Source organism: Hoplias malabaricus, chromosome 13 (assembly GCF_029633855.1).
Source record: "Hoplias malabaricus isolate fHopMal1 chromosome 13, fHopMal1.hap1, whole genome shotgun sequence".
Lineage (NCBI taxonomy): Eukaryota > Metazoa > Chordata > Actinopteri > Characiformes > Erythrinidae > Hoplias > Hoplias malabaricus.
In genome coordinates, this window is record NC_089812.1 from 37,378,024 (window position 1) to 37,396,716 (window position 18,693).

Here is an 18,693-nt window from a genome sequence, read left to right on the forward strand (position 1 = left end):
ACATTTAGCAAAAATTAAGATAACGTTGTGTCTCAAACCACACACTTGTGCACCACATATGCTACATTATTTTTAATGAACTGATACCATGTGTGTAAGGAGTGGATGGTAAAAAAGTGTGTCTGCTTTTGCACAGCAGAGGAAGGCTGTGACCGAAATGGTTCCTTATTTATGTTTTAGGGCACTGTTGAGAATATTAACCATTTTCCTCTGAGTGCCTGTGTCATCGAATTCTAGCTTGATTTTCAATACACTACAATCCTGTTATTTATTTTTAGTGAATGTCTTGGCTCACTACGTTGTGGACAAACATTCTTTGCTAGTTGCTTTGTTATTAAAAGCAAAGACTGTAGAATTGTCTGAATTCACTTGTGTTTTTAGTGTAAAATACTAATGAGGGTTTAGAGCCAACACAGCTATGGTCTGATTGTGATACACTATTGTCAGACGTATTCATTCACCCATCCAAATCATTGAATTCAGGTGTTCCAATCACTTCAATGGACACAGGTGTATAACACCAAGCATCTAGGCATGCAGACTGCTTCTACAAACATTTGGGAAAGAAGGGGTCACTCTCAGGAGCTCAGTAAATTTAAATGTGGCACTGTTATAGGATGCCACCTGTGCAGAAAGTCCAATCATGAAATATCCTTGCTACTGAATATCCCGCAGTAAATGGTCAGTGGTATTATAATGACGTGAAGTGATTGGGAATGATAGCGACTCAGCCACGAAGTGGTAGGCCATGTAAAATTACAGAGCGGGGTCAGCAGGCGCTTAAGTGTAACGTTGGTGGAGGGGGGATTATAGTGTGGGGTTGTTGTTCAGGGGTTGGGCTCGGCCCTATTCTCCAGTGAAAGGAACACTTAATGCTGCAGCAAACCAAGAGATTTTGGATAATTTCATACTACTAACTTTGTGGGAAAAGTTTGGGTACGGCCCCTTCCGGTTCCAACACGACTCACCACTGCATGAAGCGAGGTTCATAAAGACAGGGATGAGGATTTGGGTGCGGAAGAACTTGACCGGCCTGCACAGAGTATTGATCTCAACCGCTGGGATGGGCCTTCTCGTCCAACATCACAAATGCGCATCTGGAAGAATGGAAAAAATTCCCTTAGACACATTCTTAAACCTTGTGGAAAGCCTTCTCAGAAGAGCTGAAGTTTATATAATTGTAAAAGATGGGCCAAAATCATATTAAAACCTATGGATTAAGATTGGCATGCCACTCAATTTCTCACAGCCAATCCATCCATATATATATATATATATATATATAAAGAAAAGTGCATAAGAAATAAGAATATAAAATTAACGATTTGATTGTAAAATAGTAGCTTTAAAACTGCACTGCAATAAAAAAGGGCACATTCTTCAGAGTCACTTTTATTTTGAAATCGAAAAGCACATCCGGAAGCCATGTTTGAAAACGATAAAAACAAATGCCTGTTTGTGGTGGTGTTTATTTCTGCGGTTCTGGGGAGCGCAGTGAGGGAGTTTAGAGAGATCTACGGAGTAGTTTTCCACTGCTCCGAGTGTTTTCTGTAACGTTATGAACTCTCTGCAGAATGAGATAAAAGTGGAGGAGGTTCATGGGTTTTCCGCAGTGAAGGAGGAGACGGAGAGAGGGAACACGAGCGGAGAGTCGGACAGCGCCGCAGTGAAAGAAGAAGCAGCGGGAGAAAAGGAGGAGCTGGACCAAGTGGAGGAAGAAAGTGCGGAGTCCGAGGACTGGGCGCTGCGTGTAAAGGAAGAGGCGAGTTCGGTGGAGATCGGGGCGAGAGCTGAGAGCCCGTGTGAGATCGAGGTGAGACTGGAGCAGGGCAGTGAGTCGGAGGAGAGCTCGGAGAGAGACACCGCTCACAGGAGCAACGTTAGAGCACGAAAAAGGGCTCATCCTCTTCAACTACAGCAACAGCAATTACAACACAGGTGAGTCAGACAGTCGCCTACAGCTTTGGAAAGGTGTACATCTAACTTTAACCTTAGTGTGATGACCACCCTGGGCTCTTCACCAGGTACAGAGACGGTCTGAAACGCTCAATGTGAATTAAAGTATTAATGTGTCACTAAAACAATGGCCTAGACAAGTCTCATATGAGACCACCTTATGGGAAATTTAACGTTGCCTATCACTACCTTAAACTACGGCCAACAGGACGAGCCCGCACATTCGAGGTCAACTTAACAGATTGATTTGCTTTTTTTTTTACTTGAATAATTCAGTTTGTAAAGTCATTTTTAACGCTTTTGCTTGGTATACTGTGTGATGACAGCTGTTAACGTCAGGAGTGCCCCGTAAATTCGTGCAGTTACATGACAGAGACACCTCTACACACTAATGCTGCGGTGTGATGTAGCAGAGAAAATATAAACGGTTTAATGTTAGTTATTTGACCAGGGATGTGCAAACTTTGCTTACGACGGACTCCCCGTGCCATCCCACTGACATGTAACTGTCGATGTAAGGTGAAATTGTGAATACCCACGTTAAGCTAACTTTAAAAAAACGTAAAATGACAATGCCATGTTTAGCTTATAGATTCTGCGCTTTCACAATAAACAGTAATTCATGACCAGCTATAAATGAAAATAATTTGATCTCCCTGGGCCTTTTTTTAGGACATTTTAGCCCCGTTTAGCGCATTTTCAAAGCGTTTTATAAAGTCCCTCAAACATGCTAACGCGGCTAACTGAACAAAAGCGACCGTTAGCAGCGTTAGCTCCAGTTGGCCTTGACCACAGTATTAACAGTAACCGTCTTCATTCACGCTATCACTTTTCAGACATATTCCAATTATATTCTCCAGCATTTGTTAGTCACACAAAGTCCTGCAGTGAACTTGGATTAATTTTTGTTCTTTCTGGTTATAGACATGGTTCAGGGGAGAGATTTATACAAAGCAGAATTACATTAAAAATAAACGGAGACGAATAACGACATTAATCTCATTGAAGCTGAGTGTTTCCCAAAGACCTTCATTATTCAAAATATAGCCTAAATGTATTCCTTTTTTTTGTTGTATTTTCATCTGAATATGTGTGGAAATTCATCGCAAGTCGAAAAGAGACTCTTGGTTTTACAGGGTAAGATTTATGTTAAAAAAATAGCTAAACAATGTACAACCAGTGTTGGAAAAGTGAGTTTAAAAAAAGCATGGGCACAAACCTAAAATATCAGATAGTCATAACTATGAATAGGCTCAAAAGTGAAGCTTAAATAACAAAAAAATCTGTTCGTTAACATATAGTCATCGATATATGTTTGTAAGAAAACTTTAAATAATCTAATTCTCTTGAATGGTTAGGATGGTTTCCAGACCTCCGGGCACCCTGTAAAAAATGACTGGGAACAGAATTCAATTGTCTGTCTCAGTCTTGCGCGTGAGAATGAGATAATTAGCAGTCATGACATTCAAGTTTGTGGCCCTGGTTTAATAAAGCATGGGAACTGGATAGGGAAGGCGTTCCCATGCCTTCATCAGACACACACATTAGAATCCTGTTCTAATGCCTCAGTTGTGGCTGTGCATTATATTTAATAAGAAAGGAGAGTGGACTCTACACCTTCAGAAAAAAAAAGGTACCATACCTGTAAATTACGTTAGATGTACACTTGAGGGTACCACCACATTGACATTTTTATGATAGTTTACAGAAGTCCTAAAAGGCATGTTTTCGTCATGTTAATGTGTTAATTTTACTTGTCTTTACTGGGTTACATTTTACCTATGATAAAACGGAAAAAAAAGTATGCGAATCCACAGTGTTTGGCTTTCACAGGAGTGTAATACAGTGGAGAAAAAGAAAAGGCTTCCATTGACAAGAGAAAGAAAAGGGAAAATGTGAAATGCTGAGTTTTATAACTGATCTGATCCAGTGCTGGCTCTTTACAGCTGTAAATACAAGGTCCACATGGGCACATACAGGCCATACCTATGGAAGCTTCTTATTTTTGTTTGTTATTTTTGTAATAAATTCAGCGACAATATTTAATGGCTCAAGGTTCCACAAAGGTTGGCTACTGTTTCTAAGTAACATTAAGCTGAAATTAAAACTGATGACAAGATCCCTCAGCATCAGAATTAAAAATAGGTTTTCAATAGATGTTGACATCAAGAACTTGAGTATGATTTAAGGTGCACAGAGGCTGGGTGTCATTTATACACATGTCTCCAGGGGAAAAATCAAAACTGATTTTTAAGGGGAGCCCCACCATGACTGGACTCTCAGGTAACTGGTACATATTCCACATGTTGCAAAATGTATGCTATCCAGAGTAACAGGCAAAAAAGAGAGGGTTGACATATATCAGTGTAAATTGTACTCTTTATTTGTTGCATCACAAACTTTTTATGTCACTTTTTATTAAATGTTTGCGGTTCATGCAGAAGAGGCATGTATATCCTGGAGTAATCTGCAAATACTGATTTGTTAAAAATACAGCCTGTGTCATAGCATTTCTGTACTTTACACTGCAAATATCCTGACATACATTGAGTAAATATAAGCTTTATATTCTACTTGTTCAATACTTTAAAATATAATGATATCATCACTTCCCGATTAAAAACGCATACCTCCAAAATTGGTAACTTTGCAGGAGAAGGAAAAACCTTAACTTTTAATGGAAGTCAATGTACAAACTTTTAAGTAATTTTGGATATCTTTTAGACAGTTCATCATGAAATGTTCAAATAATGTGAATGATATTTGTGTTCAAATGATGTAGTAAACTAAAAACTGACAAAAAAAAATTGGACATCAAAAATATGCAAAATATTGTAAGTGGGTGATATTCTGGTAAATAAATTAGTCAAGATATGATTAAAGGGGTGTCTCAATTCTTGGGAAAGAGGGGCAGAGCAATAGGGAAGGGCTATATACTCATAGACACTGAGATTTTTCAGGTGCACACTTCAATCAAAGAGCTATGAACACCTTGTGCATCACCGTTACGATGGCAGCGCATGTAACCAAATAAATCCACGAAACTTTCAAAACCTATAATAACAATTGTATTATCTTAGTTTTGTGTAGTTTCAGTGCCTTTTCTCCCTTTACTTCATAATAAGCATAAAACATCTTGGATGTCCTGGAATATCCAGTTACACCTTAAATGCTGAAGCAATTACCTTCTAGCACCTGTGGCTATCATGGCTGTTAAATGGGACTGAACTTTAATAATAATAATAAAAACAAAAGGCACAGAATAAGCAGAGGAATTCCAATTAATCAATTAATGCCATTTGGAGATAATCAGCATCGGCCAATGCCAAAATTAAATCATTAAATTAAATCCAATCTTTTTAATACGCATTGAAAGCTAATTCAATATGTTGTAATAACACAAAATCCTCGCCAGTAGAAGCAGATGGTACAACAACACTGACGAATTAGTCCATAAACCTATACAATTTCTGTAAGATCTACACTTATTGAAAAATATTTTATTGTTTTTTCCCAAATATTAGCACAAACTGATTAATCCAAAGAAATATTAATCTTAATATTTTTGAATCACTGAAATTGTGCCTCTGTGTTTTCTAATTTCTAATGAACCATTATTTTTTTAAATAAAGAGAAACATTTTTCAGATCCTGGGAATATATTTAGGACATGATGAAGATTTGTATCTAAACTTCGGTTAGTCACTTCAGTGACTAAACTACTTTGTACACACACACACACACACACACACACACACACACACACACAATGTTCTCTTCTATAATCTAATCATGAATATACTTCACCTGCCAAAACCTATTGACCACAGTAATAGTAATCAGACCAAAGGGGTGCAGGGGTGTTGGATATATTTACCAATTTAAGGGCCTCCCTGTGGAAGGCTTTGCCAGGTTTCTAGAATATGGAAATGTGGTTCATTAGTTGAATCTTGTTTACAGTAGAATTAATGTGGATTTCATCCTGCAATGTCAGATCAACTCTTGGCCTATTGCAGATAATTGCAGTTTGTGCTTCATTATGAAATGTGTTGTGACATATTTTCAAACGCAGCTACGCTTTCACCTCACCTAGGGTTGTGAGCTTTGAGTATTGACTGAAAGTACGAAATCTCTAAGTGGCAGAAGTTAGTTTTCTCTGGTTAGTTTCTGGGTACGCTGTCTGTGAACAAGTGAGGAGCTCAGCGATCCGGGAGGAGCTCGGATTAGAGCCACTGCTCCTTTCATCTAGAGGAGCCAGTTAAGGTGGTTCAAACATCTGATATGGATGCCTCCTGGATTGCTCCTGCTGCAGATGTACCAGTCACAGCCAACTAGGAGTCGTCTCCGAGGTGGACCCATGACCTGCAAACAGGATTATATCTCCTGGCTGGCCTGGGAATGCCTGTGGATCCTCCAGTAGCTGTTAGATGTACGGGGGACAAAGATATCTAGGCTTTGTTGTTTCCACTGTGAAACTGAAATGTGAAAAAAGGGATCTCTTATGGAACATGTACTAGCATTTCACTAATCATTCAGCCGTTTGGATAATCTCCTAACACACCACTGATCGTCTCTAAACAAAAACACCAGAATCCATGCACAGGTCCTTAATCTGGAATACATGAATTTAAATGGAAGTGCGTATTCATGAAGAACATGTTTTGCCCGACAACAGCACAGAAAATTAATTTGCGGCTTTTGTTTGTTGTTTCAGATTTGACCTGGACCTTAGCTAATGTTAGCGTAACGTAGTTTATTATATTTTGGAAATAATAATAATAAACAATACCTTCTGCATATTTAATAATGTAGACCATTGGATAACTTGTGCAAAGGTGATTATGGATAAGTGCGCCCCAGAATGAAGATTATTCAAAGTGTTCTATACTGTATAGTTTACCTTCACTAATGCTTTTGCAGTGAGCTGTTCACCTCCTGATGTTAGTCTCAGCTACAGACGCTCTGCACAAGAGTAGATGGATAGTCTGATGGCTTTAGTGAGTTAAGCTGGCCTCACTGTCAGAAATCTGCCACTTGCATTCTGATTGTCGTTCTGTACCTCTGTTTAAAAACATTGACGTTCATTTTGTACTGGCTCTGGTACTTTTCTGATGGGAAAGACTTGTGACTGGATCTTCTGGCCACTTTAAATGGCAGTGGCTACCAACCTCTCCCTGAAGTGTCTGGCAATACATGACTCGTAATATGTAGACTTTCATACACAGGAATTGCAAACTTTAAATTAGTAATTATTTAGTTTTTTTGTAAAGACTGTAAAAAAGACATCACAGTGGAACCATCACCGCCAGCTAAGCTGAGCCTTTTTTAAAGAGAAAGAGTAGATTGTGTCTTTACAGCACCCAGAAAATGGTGGTTATTCATGTGGGTGTGGCCATTTTGATATTTCGGTGAATAAATAAATAATACTACAGCTGACAATATGAGTTAAATTAGTAACTTTGTCCTCCATGTAATATTAAATATGATTAAAAATGTATTTCAAAATAGTTTTAGAAATATATATGCATATGTAATTGTGTATATTTATATGTAATTACGTATATGTAAATATATACATTATTTGTAGGTTTATTAAGCCAACACTTAAACATAATCAGTATTATTCTACTATTATTACATAAAAAAACAAAGTTGCTCGTTACAGTGAATCAAGCACCGACTTTTCACTGCTACACTTGCCCTTCCTCTGTTGGGTCAGTACGGCGAGACAGTTCCCGTTACCAGGAGACACCTACACGCCGTTCCCGAGCTCCAGCCTCTCCAGAGAACAGGTCTACAGGTCAGGATGGTGTAACGTTGGACGATGTTTGGAAGTAAGTTTACACAATATTAACTCATAATGTTAATATTGTGGTGTAGGCGCAGTATGTAGCTAGTTAGACTTGACCTGTCACATTAACATGACAGGATCAGATGTAGAGCAGCAGTTATTATAACTAATAAATGTATGTAAATATAACAAATGTTAGGAGCCGTTTAAGTGAAAGTGTGTTGTATTATACTTAATTCACAGTGCAAATCACATCAGTACATTTGTTATTTTTATATCTGAAACTGGTATATTGCTGCATCAGATTTCTAGAGTGGTTTGCAGCCATAAGGTGTGTTTAATAATCTACCAAACTGCCCAAAAGTACACAGACAATGTGCTGTCCAGCATTTCAAAAATATTAAACCATTGCCTAATAGTAAACTGCTGATATATAAAAATGTACAGATCCATAGTAATAATAATAATCTGGAAGGACATTCATATTTTCATGTGCATATATTATAGATATTTTTGACACAAATTTGAAGAATATGAAGTTTCGTATTATTTATGATAATAAACATGACCCTATGCAATCAGAAAAAGTACATATTTGGAAGCAATGAAAGAAATGTAACAGCTCATACACATAAGACGGGTCACTTATCCATTCTTTCCAGTAAATTTAGTTCGTATTTTTGAGAGCCTTGATTAGTCTGTCTGATGGATTACTGATGCTGTTTAGCCGATTAATTACTGTTTACAGGGTTGTAGCTACAGTGAGCTCTTTATAGGAGAATAACTTGTTCATTAAATTTTCAGCCAGTGATTGTATGTGGACTAGGCCTGTTTAAACTCAGCTGCTTTATAAAGCATTCCATTCAGAGATTTTTTTTTTTACATTGCAAATAAATCTGTTAAAACCATACTAAATCAGACCACAAATTGCAAACAAAATTCTGCCAATTTGGAGGGAAACCACTCAATTTAGAAGCATAATATTGGTGAAATAATATTTTATTTATATTTATTTAATTGTTTATTTTTATTTATTTATTTTTTTGGTCATTGTATCTGTAGAAATGAGGCTAACCTGTCAGTCGTCATGGTTGCAGCACAAACAATTTACATCAAGTTTCTTGTTTGTGGCAAAAAAGCCTTAACATTTATTTTTTTGGGGGGAACGTAGTGAGTCATGGCTGTATTTGTCTGTCAGCTATTTTAAATAGAACTACACATTCTCTGTCATGATCCAGTCACTCAATTTTATAAGAACTTGCTTATTTGCTATTATTATTATTATTATTAGTAGTAGTAGCAGTAGTAGTAGTGGTAGTGGTGGTAGTATTACTATTGGAGTCATGTCTAAGATTGTGAATATCATCCAAGAGCTAAAAGAGGACGTCTTAAACAGTGGAAGTGGTATTAGGGAGATGCAGGAAAAGCAAGATGGAATCCTGTCCAAGACAATTCCAAACCAGGCTGCTTCATCATGTAGTATGAAAATGCCCATGGGACTTAACTGAGCAGTGGAATTCTAGTAACATGTTCATTTGTACTTTAAATGTCAGTACTCTGTTTATATATTCTCTAATAGCAAAAATATCCCCTTTCATTAGGCTGCAGTGAGACACAGACACCAGGGTCAAGATCTGCAGTGGAGAGTGGGACCAAAAGACTGGTACACATTTTATTTATTTTTCCTACAAATCTGACGTACAGTATTCTGAAGACGTTTTATCCCACCTGATAGTGTTTGATTTAATGGTCTGGGCAGTAAGCATAATGTGCTGGGAAAGTAAAAATATTGCCCAAAATCTGGCTGAAATAGAGACTATTACATCCCTATATGTTATAAGTCATATGTTATAATGTTTGAAGCCATTAAGGACAATATATAGCCTGGGGGACAGACAGTCTGTCGAGGAGTAAGTTTATAGAAGGATACCGTAGTGTCACTGATTAGATTTTTAAAAACGTAATTAAACTAATTTTTGTTGTATGGATCCTAAAATTCTTAGTGTTGCCGTAACAAGTGGAGACACAGTGGAGTATATCACTGTAATGAACAGAGAATTAACCTAAACCAAACATTATATTAAATCTAAAATTGAGACACAAACAGAGGAGTAACAGACTTTTACAGAACCTTTGTATAAAAGCAGTAGGACACCACTGGTTGTCTTACACCGCCTAACATTACACTCGTGATGATCTACAGTCACCAGTTCACTCCTACAGTGTTAGTCTTGATATTACACTTCTGAGAGTGCATCACATTTCTGAATTCCAGTTATTATTGGGAACAATGTTCAAAATAAACTGCAATATTTGTTGATATTTCATTCTTCTCCTTTTAGAGGCATGCAGTAGATTCTTTGAACATTTAAAAGCACAGAAAAATCTTGATCTGAAGGGCGTGATTAATGTGAGCCTTTACTAGTCGTCGTAACAGGGTAAGCCTTTTCTGACTGTACAGTTTTACAGCCTGCAAACAAGCTTCTGAAAAGTTACCAATGGTGTTACACATGCAGCTTTCACATATGAACTCTTCTCCTGGAAAGAAAAAGAAAACAGAAGCATTAAGTCTGGACGTTTTCCAGAATTGTCCTTTGATAAGTAGCATACAGCCCAGAGATTCTCTGATCAGACACATCTTTCAAAGCTGGAAGTGTTTCACATTAAGAAAATACCCAACATCCTGCTGCTTTAAAATCCCAAGGCTGTGCTGCCGCTCTCAGCGTGGCTCCTCTCGCTAATTCACTTTTTTATGTTGATGAGGCTGAATACGGGCGACGTGCTCGGGAGCAGAGTTTGGTTGTTTGTTGGTTGCTGGAGAAAGCGGAATTGTCGTTTGTTTTTGGCCCATTTCAAACCTCAACAAAATTTCACAAAGGAATAAGTTGTGAGGCATAGGTCTCAACATTTTACCCAAAGTGCGTTTTCATACTTGTGGTACCACTGTTGTAAAGTGCATGTTGGTGTCACGTACAGTCGGCTCTTATATTGATGATGCCATGCTGTGAGCATTAGGCTTAGGCACTAATCAATGTAGCGTTTACATTAACTGCACATGACTTGTGGAACCACTGTGGTATCATGTGTTACTTTGGGTCTATTTCTGACCCCTGTGCCTGCCGATAGTGATGAAGTATAACAGTTCATTAAAAAGTGATACACAAATTTAGTCTACATAAAATATATTTAGGCCATACATGATCAATGGAGCAATCTGTAATTTATAATTTGTAATGTCTTCCAATGCTAAGCAAACAGAACTCGCTGGCACCTCGCAATGTTGTCTAGCATTCGTACACATTGCGTAAGTGTTCCAGAGCATCATCCATGTCGCATCAAGTGTGAAACGTGATGTGCGCCCTCAGTTCACCCAGGCCACCCTCACTTCTGCATTCACAAGCAGTGTACAGTTATTTCACGTTTTAACTTATTGTGTGTATTGTGGTAAGAAACTATTTAAAAGGCTATAAAAATGATTTATATAAACTATAATGCAGATCTAATACTGTAAGGTTTTTTTTTTCTGATTTGATTGCGATGCTAATCCTGTCAATATTTCTGTCTGTATTTCAGCTGTTTAATAAACGCATGAAAATTGGCTGAGATATTCTTAGCCGAGATGACCTTGGATATCTCCGTCGTGCAGAAACTAACCCTAACTTTGACAGTTGAAGAAAGTGATGAGAACAACAAGGGGGTCTTTGTGGTGGCACCTCCAAAGTGATTAGAGAAGAGTTTGACCGAGATTGTGAGGCATTGGCAGCAGGTTCTTGATGAAAACCAACAAACTGGTGTCATGCCAAGTTCGAGCGGTCCTAGGAAACTAGATGAGGGATTGTCTGAGTTCTGCCAGCTGCACAAGACAAACTGAAATAAATTGACCATGAAACTTCACAGAGAACAAAAGGAAAATGAATAAATGAAGGTGTTCTTTGAAACCTACAGCTGGTTTATTTTTATCTGGATATAATGTGAACACAATGCATATGTAATAAATGATAATCCCAGCAGCCTGTTTCACTAACTGTTGAATTTTAATGGCTGTGTAGGTGTCCTGCAACAATGTAACACTATAAAATAACTCACGATATGTGCTTAAGTTCCAGAGGAAATAATTATTTAAACAAGAAACGATGCTTGACTTGATAAATACATGTAACGTGGTGTGTAGAAATGTTTATATTCAACACTATTCGGACACGCTTTGTGTGCAGAAACAGTCGCGCTCATATATTGTCTCGATTATACGGAAATGCATCGTGTCTGAAAGTTACTGACATGGAAGACCTACTTCTCCTACTTTGTTTTCACACTGTGACAGTGCGTCTTTAAAGGGATACTTGAGTCATTTTTGGTTGCTGTTGCATTTCTTAATTTAAAAAACAACCGTCATTTTTTTTATTTATTATTTATTTTTAAATGTATTTTATTATTACGTTTTTTTTTAATCATCAGCATTTTTTAATCCACAGGAAATTTTTGGAGGTAACTGATGCAGATATTACGCTCCTCAGAAGTATGACAGGCACTCCAATAAGTTATTTAGCAAATCAACCCCCGCTACTAATAGCCGTGGGAGAGAACACTTACCCCTTAGGCTGTGGGTTGAGTTACCAGGTGAGTACTGTCCTGAAATGGGGAAATTGTTTAATGCGAATCAAATCAAAATATTTTCAAGTTGAGTGTTTTCTCTGAAGTGATTTTGAAATTTTTATTTGTCCTGGATTTCCTAAATATCATCTTAATAAACCGTTTTCTATCAGATTATCTTTGGGTTTAAGTTGATTGAGTGCCTCCTTGTCTAAAACCCCCTCATTCTGATCAGGGATAAACGCCTGCATCTGGGATGCATATTATTTCAATCTGGCACTGTCCGGAATGGCAGCTAATTTAGGGAATTGATGTCCATTTTTAAATATGTCTTATATTGGTTTAAATAATGATGCTGTGTCTGATATATCATCTGTCCTGTGAAATAAGTATTTAACCCCCAACCCCCTGAAAAAGTTCTGCTCAGTTTCCATGTTGTATTAACTATTCAAGTTAAGTCCAAGGAGACTTAGAGCATCACACGCCTGAGCTAGACATCAGCTGTAGCTAAAAATAACCTTTGTCTGTCTAATATGCATTATAAAATAGGACTAAAATACTTATATTATACACACACATTTTTCTTTTCTTATTTTATAGATTCCTTCAATGAGTATGTTTTCTCATCCACAAGACGACTCCTCATAGTGTGGGTCCTTGGACATCCCAGTGTCTTCCTCCACCCACCACTTCATAACAAGCATCAAATCTGATTGGGGCAGGGAAAGCAAAGCACTGAGCGCGCTGGCAGTGGAACCTAGGACTTGAAATGATTTTAAATGTTTGTGTTAAAGCCACCGTCCACTCATTTTCATAGTCTGTATACTTTATAATTAATGTGATTTTAAGTGGCTTAGGAATGACCCAGATTTGTTTTTGTATAGTTTTTTTGGACTAGAGTTGGACTGGACTGTGTTTGGCTCTGCCACTGTACATATCTGCGTCACTCTCCTTGATAAAGACACTGCCCTGAAACCCCAGTTGGGTTTGGTGTAGTTTATCAGGAGCGTGATTGTAATGAATCTCCTGGATCTGGACTGCATTAAAATGACTCCCACGGTGTATGCACCTAATTACGAACATGGCGTCAGCCCCTTGTCTGGCCGTGAGCTCCGTGTGAATCAGTGACTTGATCACAGATTTTTTTTTTTTTAACATTTTGTTGTTAAACGGTCATAAAATGCTGAAGATGTTTCTTTTCCACACTGTTTGCTCAGATTAAACTTGAGTAGGAATAAATGTTGAATAAATGTGTTGCCAAAAAAAACAACCTATCAAGTTTTTCTTTTTTAACCCTTTGTGTTGTCTGAGTCCTGTATTCGTGTTCACACACAGGTTTGAGGGCGTTGCCTGTATTCATTGCATCATTTCAGCCTCGATGTAGTGGATGCATTTAACAGACATTTGTGCCATGGTTAGATATTTATGAACAAAAATGTAAAATGAAATGATTTTTTTTTATTAAATGACTGGTTATTACTGCTGAGCTGCTCGGTTTAATCTGGGTACGTGTAAAATGGGGAAAGCAGAGTTTTGATTTCTCACAGATCAAACTGTTAATGTAATTGCTGAGTTTAGTCAGTTGTTTTGGAACTGGAAAATCACAGGATATCGTTCCATCAAAACCAGTGCCTTAGAGATTTCAGCAGAAATGTTTCTACAGTTTGGTGGATAAATAAAAACAAATCAAAGAAAGAAACACTATTAATACTGTAAGTAGTACGACTAATGAGTCAAATTCACTTGTTCTGGGACCAGCACTACCTCACAGAATGCTGTATTTGTTCCCAATAGGTTTTTAAGGCGGACAAGATCCAAATATAAAATCACCTTTGAATAATTAATCATTTTTATTAGTTTACAAATGAGTCTGAAGAGTTTGGGGAAACACTCTGATTTTTTTTTTTAAATGTTATCTTTTAAAACTCAGTCGAACAAGTACATAATGTAACATTTTTGGAAATTCATCCCATTGTTGTTCTTTTATTGAAGATAGTAAAGATTGAACCAGTAGCGAAAAGATTGAACTAAACTCCGAATTCTCTTGCACTAAAAGAATAATAAATTATATAAATTCCTAAGTAGGGTTCAGTGTTGTGAGTTAAACTTTATTAAAAATAATGGCTAATTAATGGTTTCTAAATAGTTACTTCTTACAGTATCAGTACGGCGGCATTGAACTTGAGTGGATTGTCAAATGTGCAGCAGTTGCTCCTACTAAAGAATACATTAACAGATCAACTTTTCTTGACACCAGCACATTTACATTTAACTCTCAACTAGAGGCAAAACTGAATACCCCTTTGTGGTTTCTTTAAAATTATATATAAATTAACAAAATTAACAAGAAATTCCAAAGTCAGTGTTTACATAAGTTTAGACGTATCACTGTAATTTACTATTAATTTAACTATACAGATCCTACATCAAAGATTCACATTGAACAATTTACTGTACATTAATTTTCACGCTGCAGTAATATGAATTTTTCTAGTGCAAATTTCACAAAGCTGTATTCCATTCATTCTTCCAGTTGTTGACTACGTTAAATAGCCATGTTAATACATCTTTTTAAGTAAATCATGTAGTGGAAAAATGGACCAACTATTTATTTTTAATAATTGTCAGAGAGATGGAGGAGCTGTCCACGCTTGTTGACTTCTTACGGGAGCGGGGAATGGACGAGGACCTGATCAAACGAATGGAAGTGGACAAGGTAGGCCATAATAATGTTACGTCTTATAATGAAAATACCAGATCTGTGTGTACACAAGTGGCTCTACATATTGGTCCTGGTGGGCCACTGCCCTGCATTTTGTAGTTTTCTCCTTGCTCCATTACACTCACTTTAGCTTCGGAAGGTGTTGTAATGAACTCATTGGTTGCCTCAGACTTGTTGGGAGCAAAGGAATCTCTAAAACGTGCCGGGCTGTGGCCACGAGGACCAGGACTCGGACTGAGAACCACTGGTGTAGAGTACTGTGTGCAGAAGTCAGAGAGGGTGAAAATGGACATTAAAAGCAAGTTTTTAGTTCTCATTCTCAGAGTTTAACAGAAGTTTATTAGACAATTACACTGAATTATCAACAACTGTAGTGTTGGGTGTTTCTGTATTTAGTGTAAACCTATGCCTCTGTTACAGCATCTATTCTGTTCATTCTCAAAAGAAAACTGCAGTGATATTTTCCACCGAAGTTCTGTCTATTCCCGTGATATTCTCAGTCCAAATGATCCCAAACACACACTTTATTACAGCTACGCATCCTTTTAGACGCACAGTTGATCAACTTTAATACCTGAATTTTCATGAAAGATCTGAAGCAATTCAAGAGATTTTCTATTGTCTTTCAAAGGTGTAAGCTTTAAATACCGTTTAATCTCATGGTGAGTTATGATGAACTACTAGGTCATTTTTTTATTATTTAAAAATGGATATGTACTTGGCTATTGTAAATAAAAATATAATTTTTAGTTTAGTACATAATTTGAACACAATAGCTCTCACTTTGTGTGAGAATTCCAAGATGGCTGAACCAATAAAGATGCTCCAAATTTACTTGGAATTAAATTGTTTTACATTGACTTCCATTAAAAGTTTTTTCCTTCCCCTGTAAAATTACTAGTTTGGAGATACTTGTTTTTAATTGGATGGTGATAATATGATGTATTGTCCATAAAATAAACTGTTCCATCATAGATTAGTGATATTTGACTTATTCTGGGTATCTGTAGACAGATATGTGGAAGTGAATGAAGAATTCTTATTGTCAACTTCTGTTCTCATCAGATTGATATCACTGTGATTCCGCTGATGGGAGACAACGAACTCCAACAGTATATACCACATTACGGAGACAGACTGGCAGTCACAGCCTTTTGCCTTAGCAACCAGCCATCCCAGAGTTCCCAACTGATCGAGCCGCCACTAGCAAGGAGTTTTGGACCGAGAGAGGAAGTTTCAAAGAAGCATATAGGCAACTCGTACGCAAAAAAGAAAGCCAGGAGAGTGGAGCTTGGATGGATGAATTATAATGAGAAGAGCTGTTGTTTTAAACAAGTTCGCACTGCTAACGGTGGCGGGACCAAGCACATTAGTATAAACAAACAAGCCACAATGTGTGACGTTCAGAAAATGGCCGAGAGAATCTTTTTCCCTAATGGAGCCTCGAGGTTTTTTTATTTGAAAGATGTTGAATGCGACATCCGGGACTTCTCTCACAGGTGTCTCGACGAAAACCTCACTGTTGGAGACCTCTATGACGTCTACAAGGTAAAAATCCTGAGACTCTACCTCTTCACAAAAAGGCGCAATGCAGACAATATGCAGAGTTCCCAGGATCTGTCTGTAGAAGGGGCCAGTAATTATGGGCAAATGGCAAATGGTGATGCGAGCTTTGCCATGAACAGCCAAACACTGGAGAACCACTTTGACAGAGAAACGGAAAATGTTCCTGCGATGCCCAGACTCAAACCGGATTACGATGAAACCATTTGGGAGGATCAAAACCGAGAGAACCATTTCATGGTCAATGCCAGATGGATGGCAGAGCTGAACAATCAGGACTCTGTATATGATGTCAGGACTGTTCCACAGACCAGCGAGGATTCAACAAGCACAGGAAATGGACAGTATCAGTGCTACAGAGATGATGAGGATAAAAGAACCGGGGCACAGATTGTTGATTACGACAGTTTAGATGACACGATGCCTTTTGATGGAAATTCAAAGGTCGTGGTTGAGGTGCGAAGAGGAAACTGTCTCAGTGACATGATCGGTGCTTTTGCTGACCCTACAATTATAAACAAAGAGGTAAACATTCATATGAAGCTTCCTAATGGAGGACTAGAAGTGGGAGGTGGAGCTGGAGTTTTCCGTGATTGCCTCTCTGAATTCTGGAGTGAATTCTATAACAGATGCACCCTAGGGACTGATGTGAAGGCTCCGTACCTTAGGCACGAACTCCAGGCCACTGAGTGGCAAGCCATTGCAAGGGTCCTTCTTAAAGGTTGGGTGGCTGAGAAATACTTCCCCATTCATCTCCCTCTGCCATTTTTGGAAGAGGCGATATACGGCACCGTGTACAGCAGCGTGACAGAGGCTTTCATGCTGTATGTTTCAAAGCATGACCGGGTGGTCCTCCAGCACGCTATGAGCGACTTTCAGTCTGTTGATCAAGACTCACTGCTGGACGTTCTAGATTCCTATGAATGCCATCGAATGCCCACCGAAGAAAACATTGCCCATCTTCTGTCGCAGTTGGGCCACAAAGCTCTCATTCAGACTCCCATGTTTGTTATCGAGTGCTGGAAGCCCATTCTGAAGGACCTCGCCAAAACCGTTTCCCCGCACAGACTCGTGGATATAATCAAGGAGCGTGTTCCTTCACCTCAGAAGGTCAAAACGGTTCTGAAATTTCCTGAAGACATGAATGCCCAACAGAGTACTGTAGCTAGACACCTACAAAGGTACATCAGGGAACTGGATGATAGCATCTTGCAGCGCTTCCTTCGTTTCTGTACAGGGGCTGATGTTGTAATTGGAAAACACATTACAGTGCAGTTTACAGAGAAAAAGAACTTTGAATGTCGTCCACAAGCACACATTAGTGGATGCCTTCTGCTGCTGCCGGTGAAATATCAGAACTACACAGACCTTCGGAGTAGTTTTAATGCTGTTCTTAACAACGCAGTGTGGATTATGGATATAATATAAGCTTCGAATTGTGGAGTGAACACGGTTCTGTTACAGTTTTTTAAATCTTATATTTCATTCTTTTTGAAGATGCGTTTTCTACATTTTCTGCTCAGTTTTACAGGAGAATCTCGGCTCCTCAGAGTTTCAGCAGAGATTTATTCTTTAGTCCTGGAAGAGCCTTGATTTCCAGATTTGGAAGTTCACTGTTAAACTGATATTATTTAATTTCTTTTTTTTAAATAAACATGTGAACACAAAACTCCAGGCCCATTTTTTAATTTATTATTATTATTATTATTGTTTGCATTTTTAAATTAATTAATATCTTTTTTTTTCATTCATATGTTTCATGTTGGGTACTTTTCTCAAGCTGTAACTGTACAGTTACCTCAGCCAGACACATCTAAATGAACATAGTAGATATATATAGAAAAATATCAAATAAACTGGTTATACTAATAGTGGAGCAGGATATTAAAATTATGTAAAATCTTTTGTATTCATTCTACAAATATCTTGCATTAAAGAAGTAATATAAACCACATCATAGTCATTTTGTCCTTTTTTCCCCCTAGTAAAGGTGTAGTACCCTTAATTGTCACAATTTGTGCTCACAAGATCTCATTCATTCATTATCTGTAACACTTATCCAGTTCAGGGTC

General features: G+C 37.8%; 1 protein-coding gene across 2 annotated transcripts; it reads left to right on the forward strand.

Annotated features, from left to right (window-relative positions):
- Positions 1–1,422: 1,422 nt before the first annotated feature.
- On the forward strand, positions 1,423–18,549 carry LOC136664356 (uncharacterized). Of its 2 annotated transcripts, none has more exons than XM_066641506.1 (3): positions 1,423–1,938; positions 14,965–15,052; positions 16,124–18,537. In XM_066641506.1, the coding sequence occupies exons 1-3, from the start codon at positions 1,559–1,561 to the stop codon at positions 18,047–18,049; spliced, it is 2,394 nt and encodes a 797-aa protein (XP_066497603.1). In that variant the 5' UTR covers positions 1,423–1,558; the 3' UTR covers positions 18,050–18,537. The 2 variants fall into 2 exon arrangements, with proteins under 2 accessions (XP_066497603.1, XP_066497604.1); XM_066641507.1 differs by having other exon boundaries at positions 1,808–1,938; positions 14,969–15,052; positions 16,124–18,549.
- Positions 18,550–18,693: the final 144 nt, after the last annotated feature.

Bases quoted from the DNA above. Each gene is read 5' to 3' on its own strand.
- LOC136664356 (XM_066641506.1), top strand. From the start codon at position 1,559: ATGAACTCTCTGCAGAATGAGATAAAAGTGGAGGAGGTTCATGGGTTT. The intron at 1,939-14,964 runs GTGAGTCAGACA...AATAATTGTCAG, and splicing joins CAACAGCAATTACAACACAG to AGAGATGGAGGAGCTGTCCA. The intron at 15,053-16,123 runs GTAGGCCATAAT...TGTTCTCATCAG, and splicing joins AACGAATGGAAGTGGACAAG to ATTGATATCACTGTGATTCC.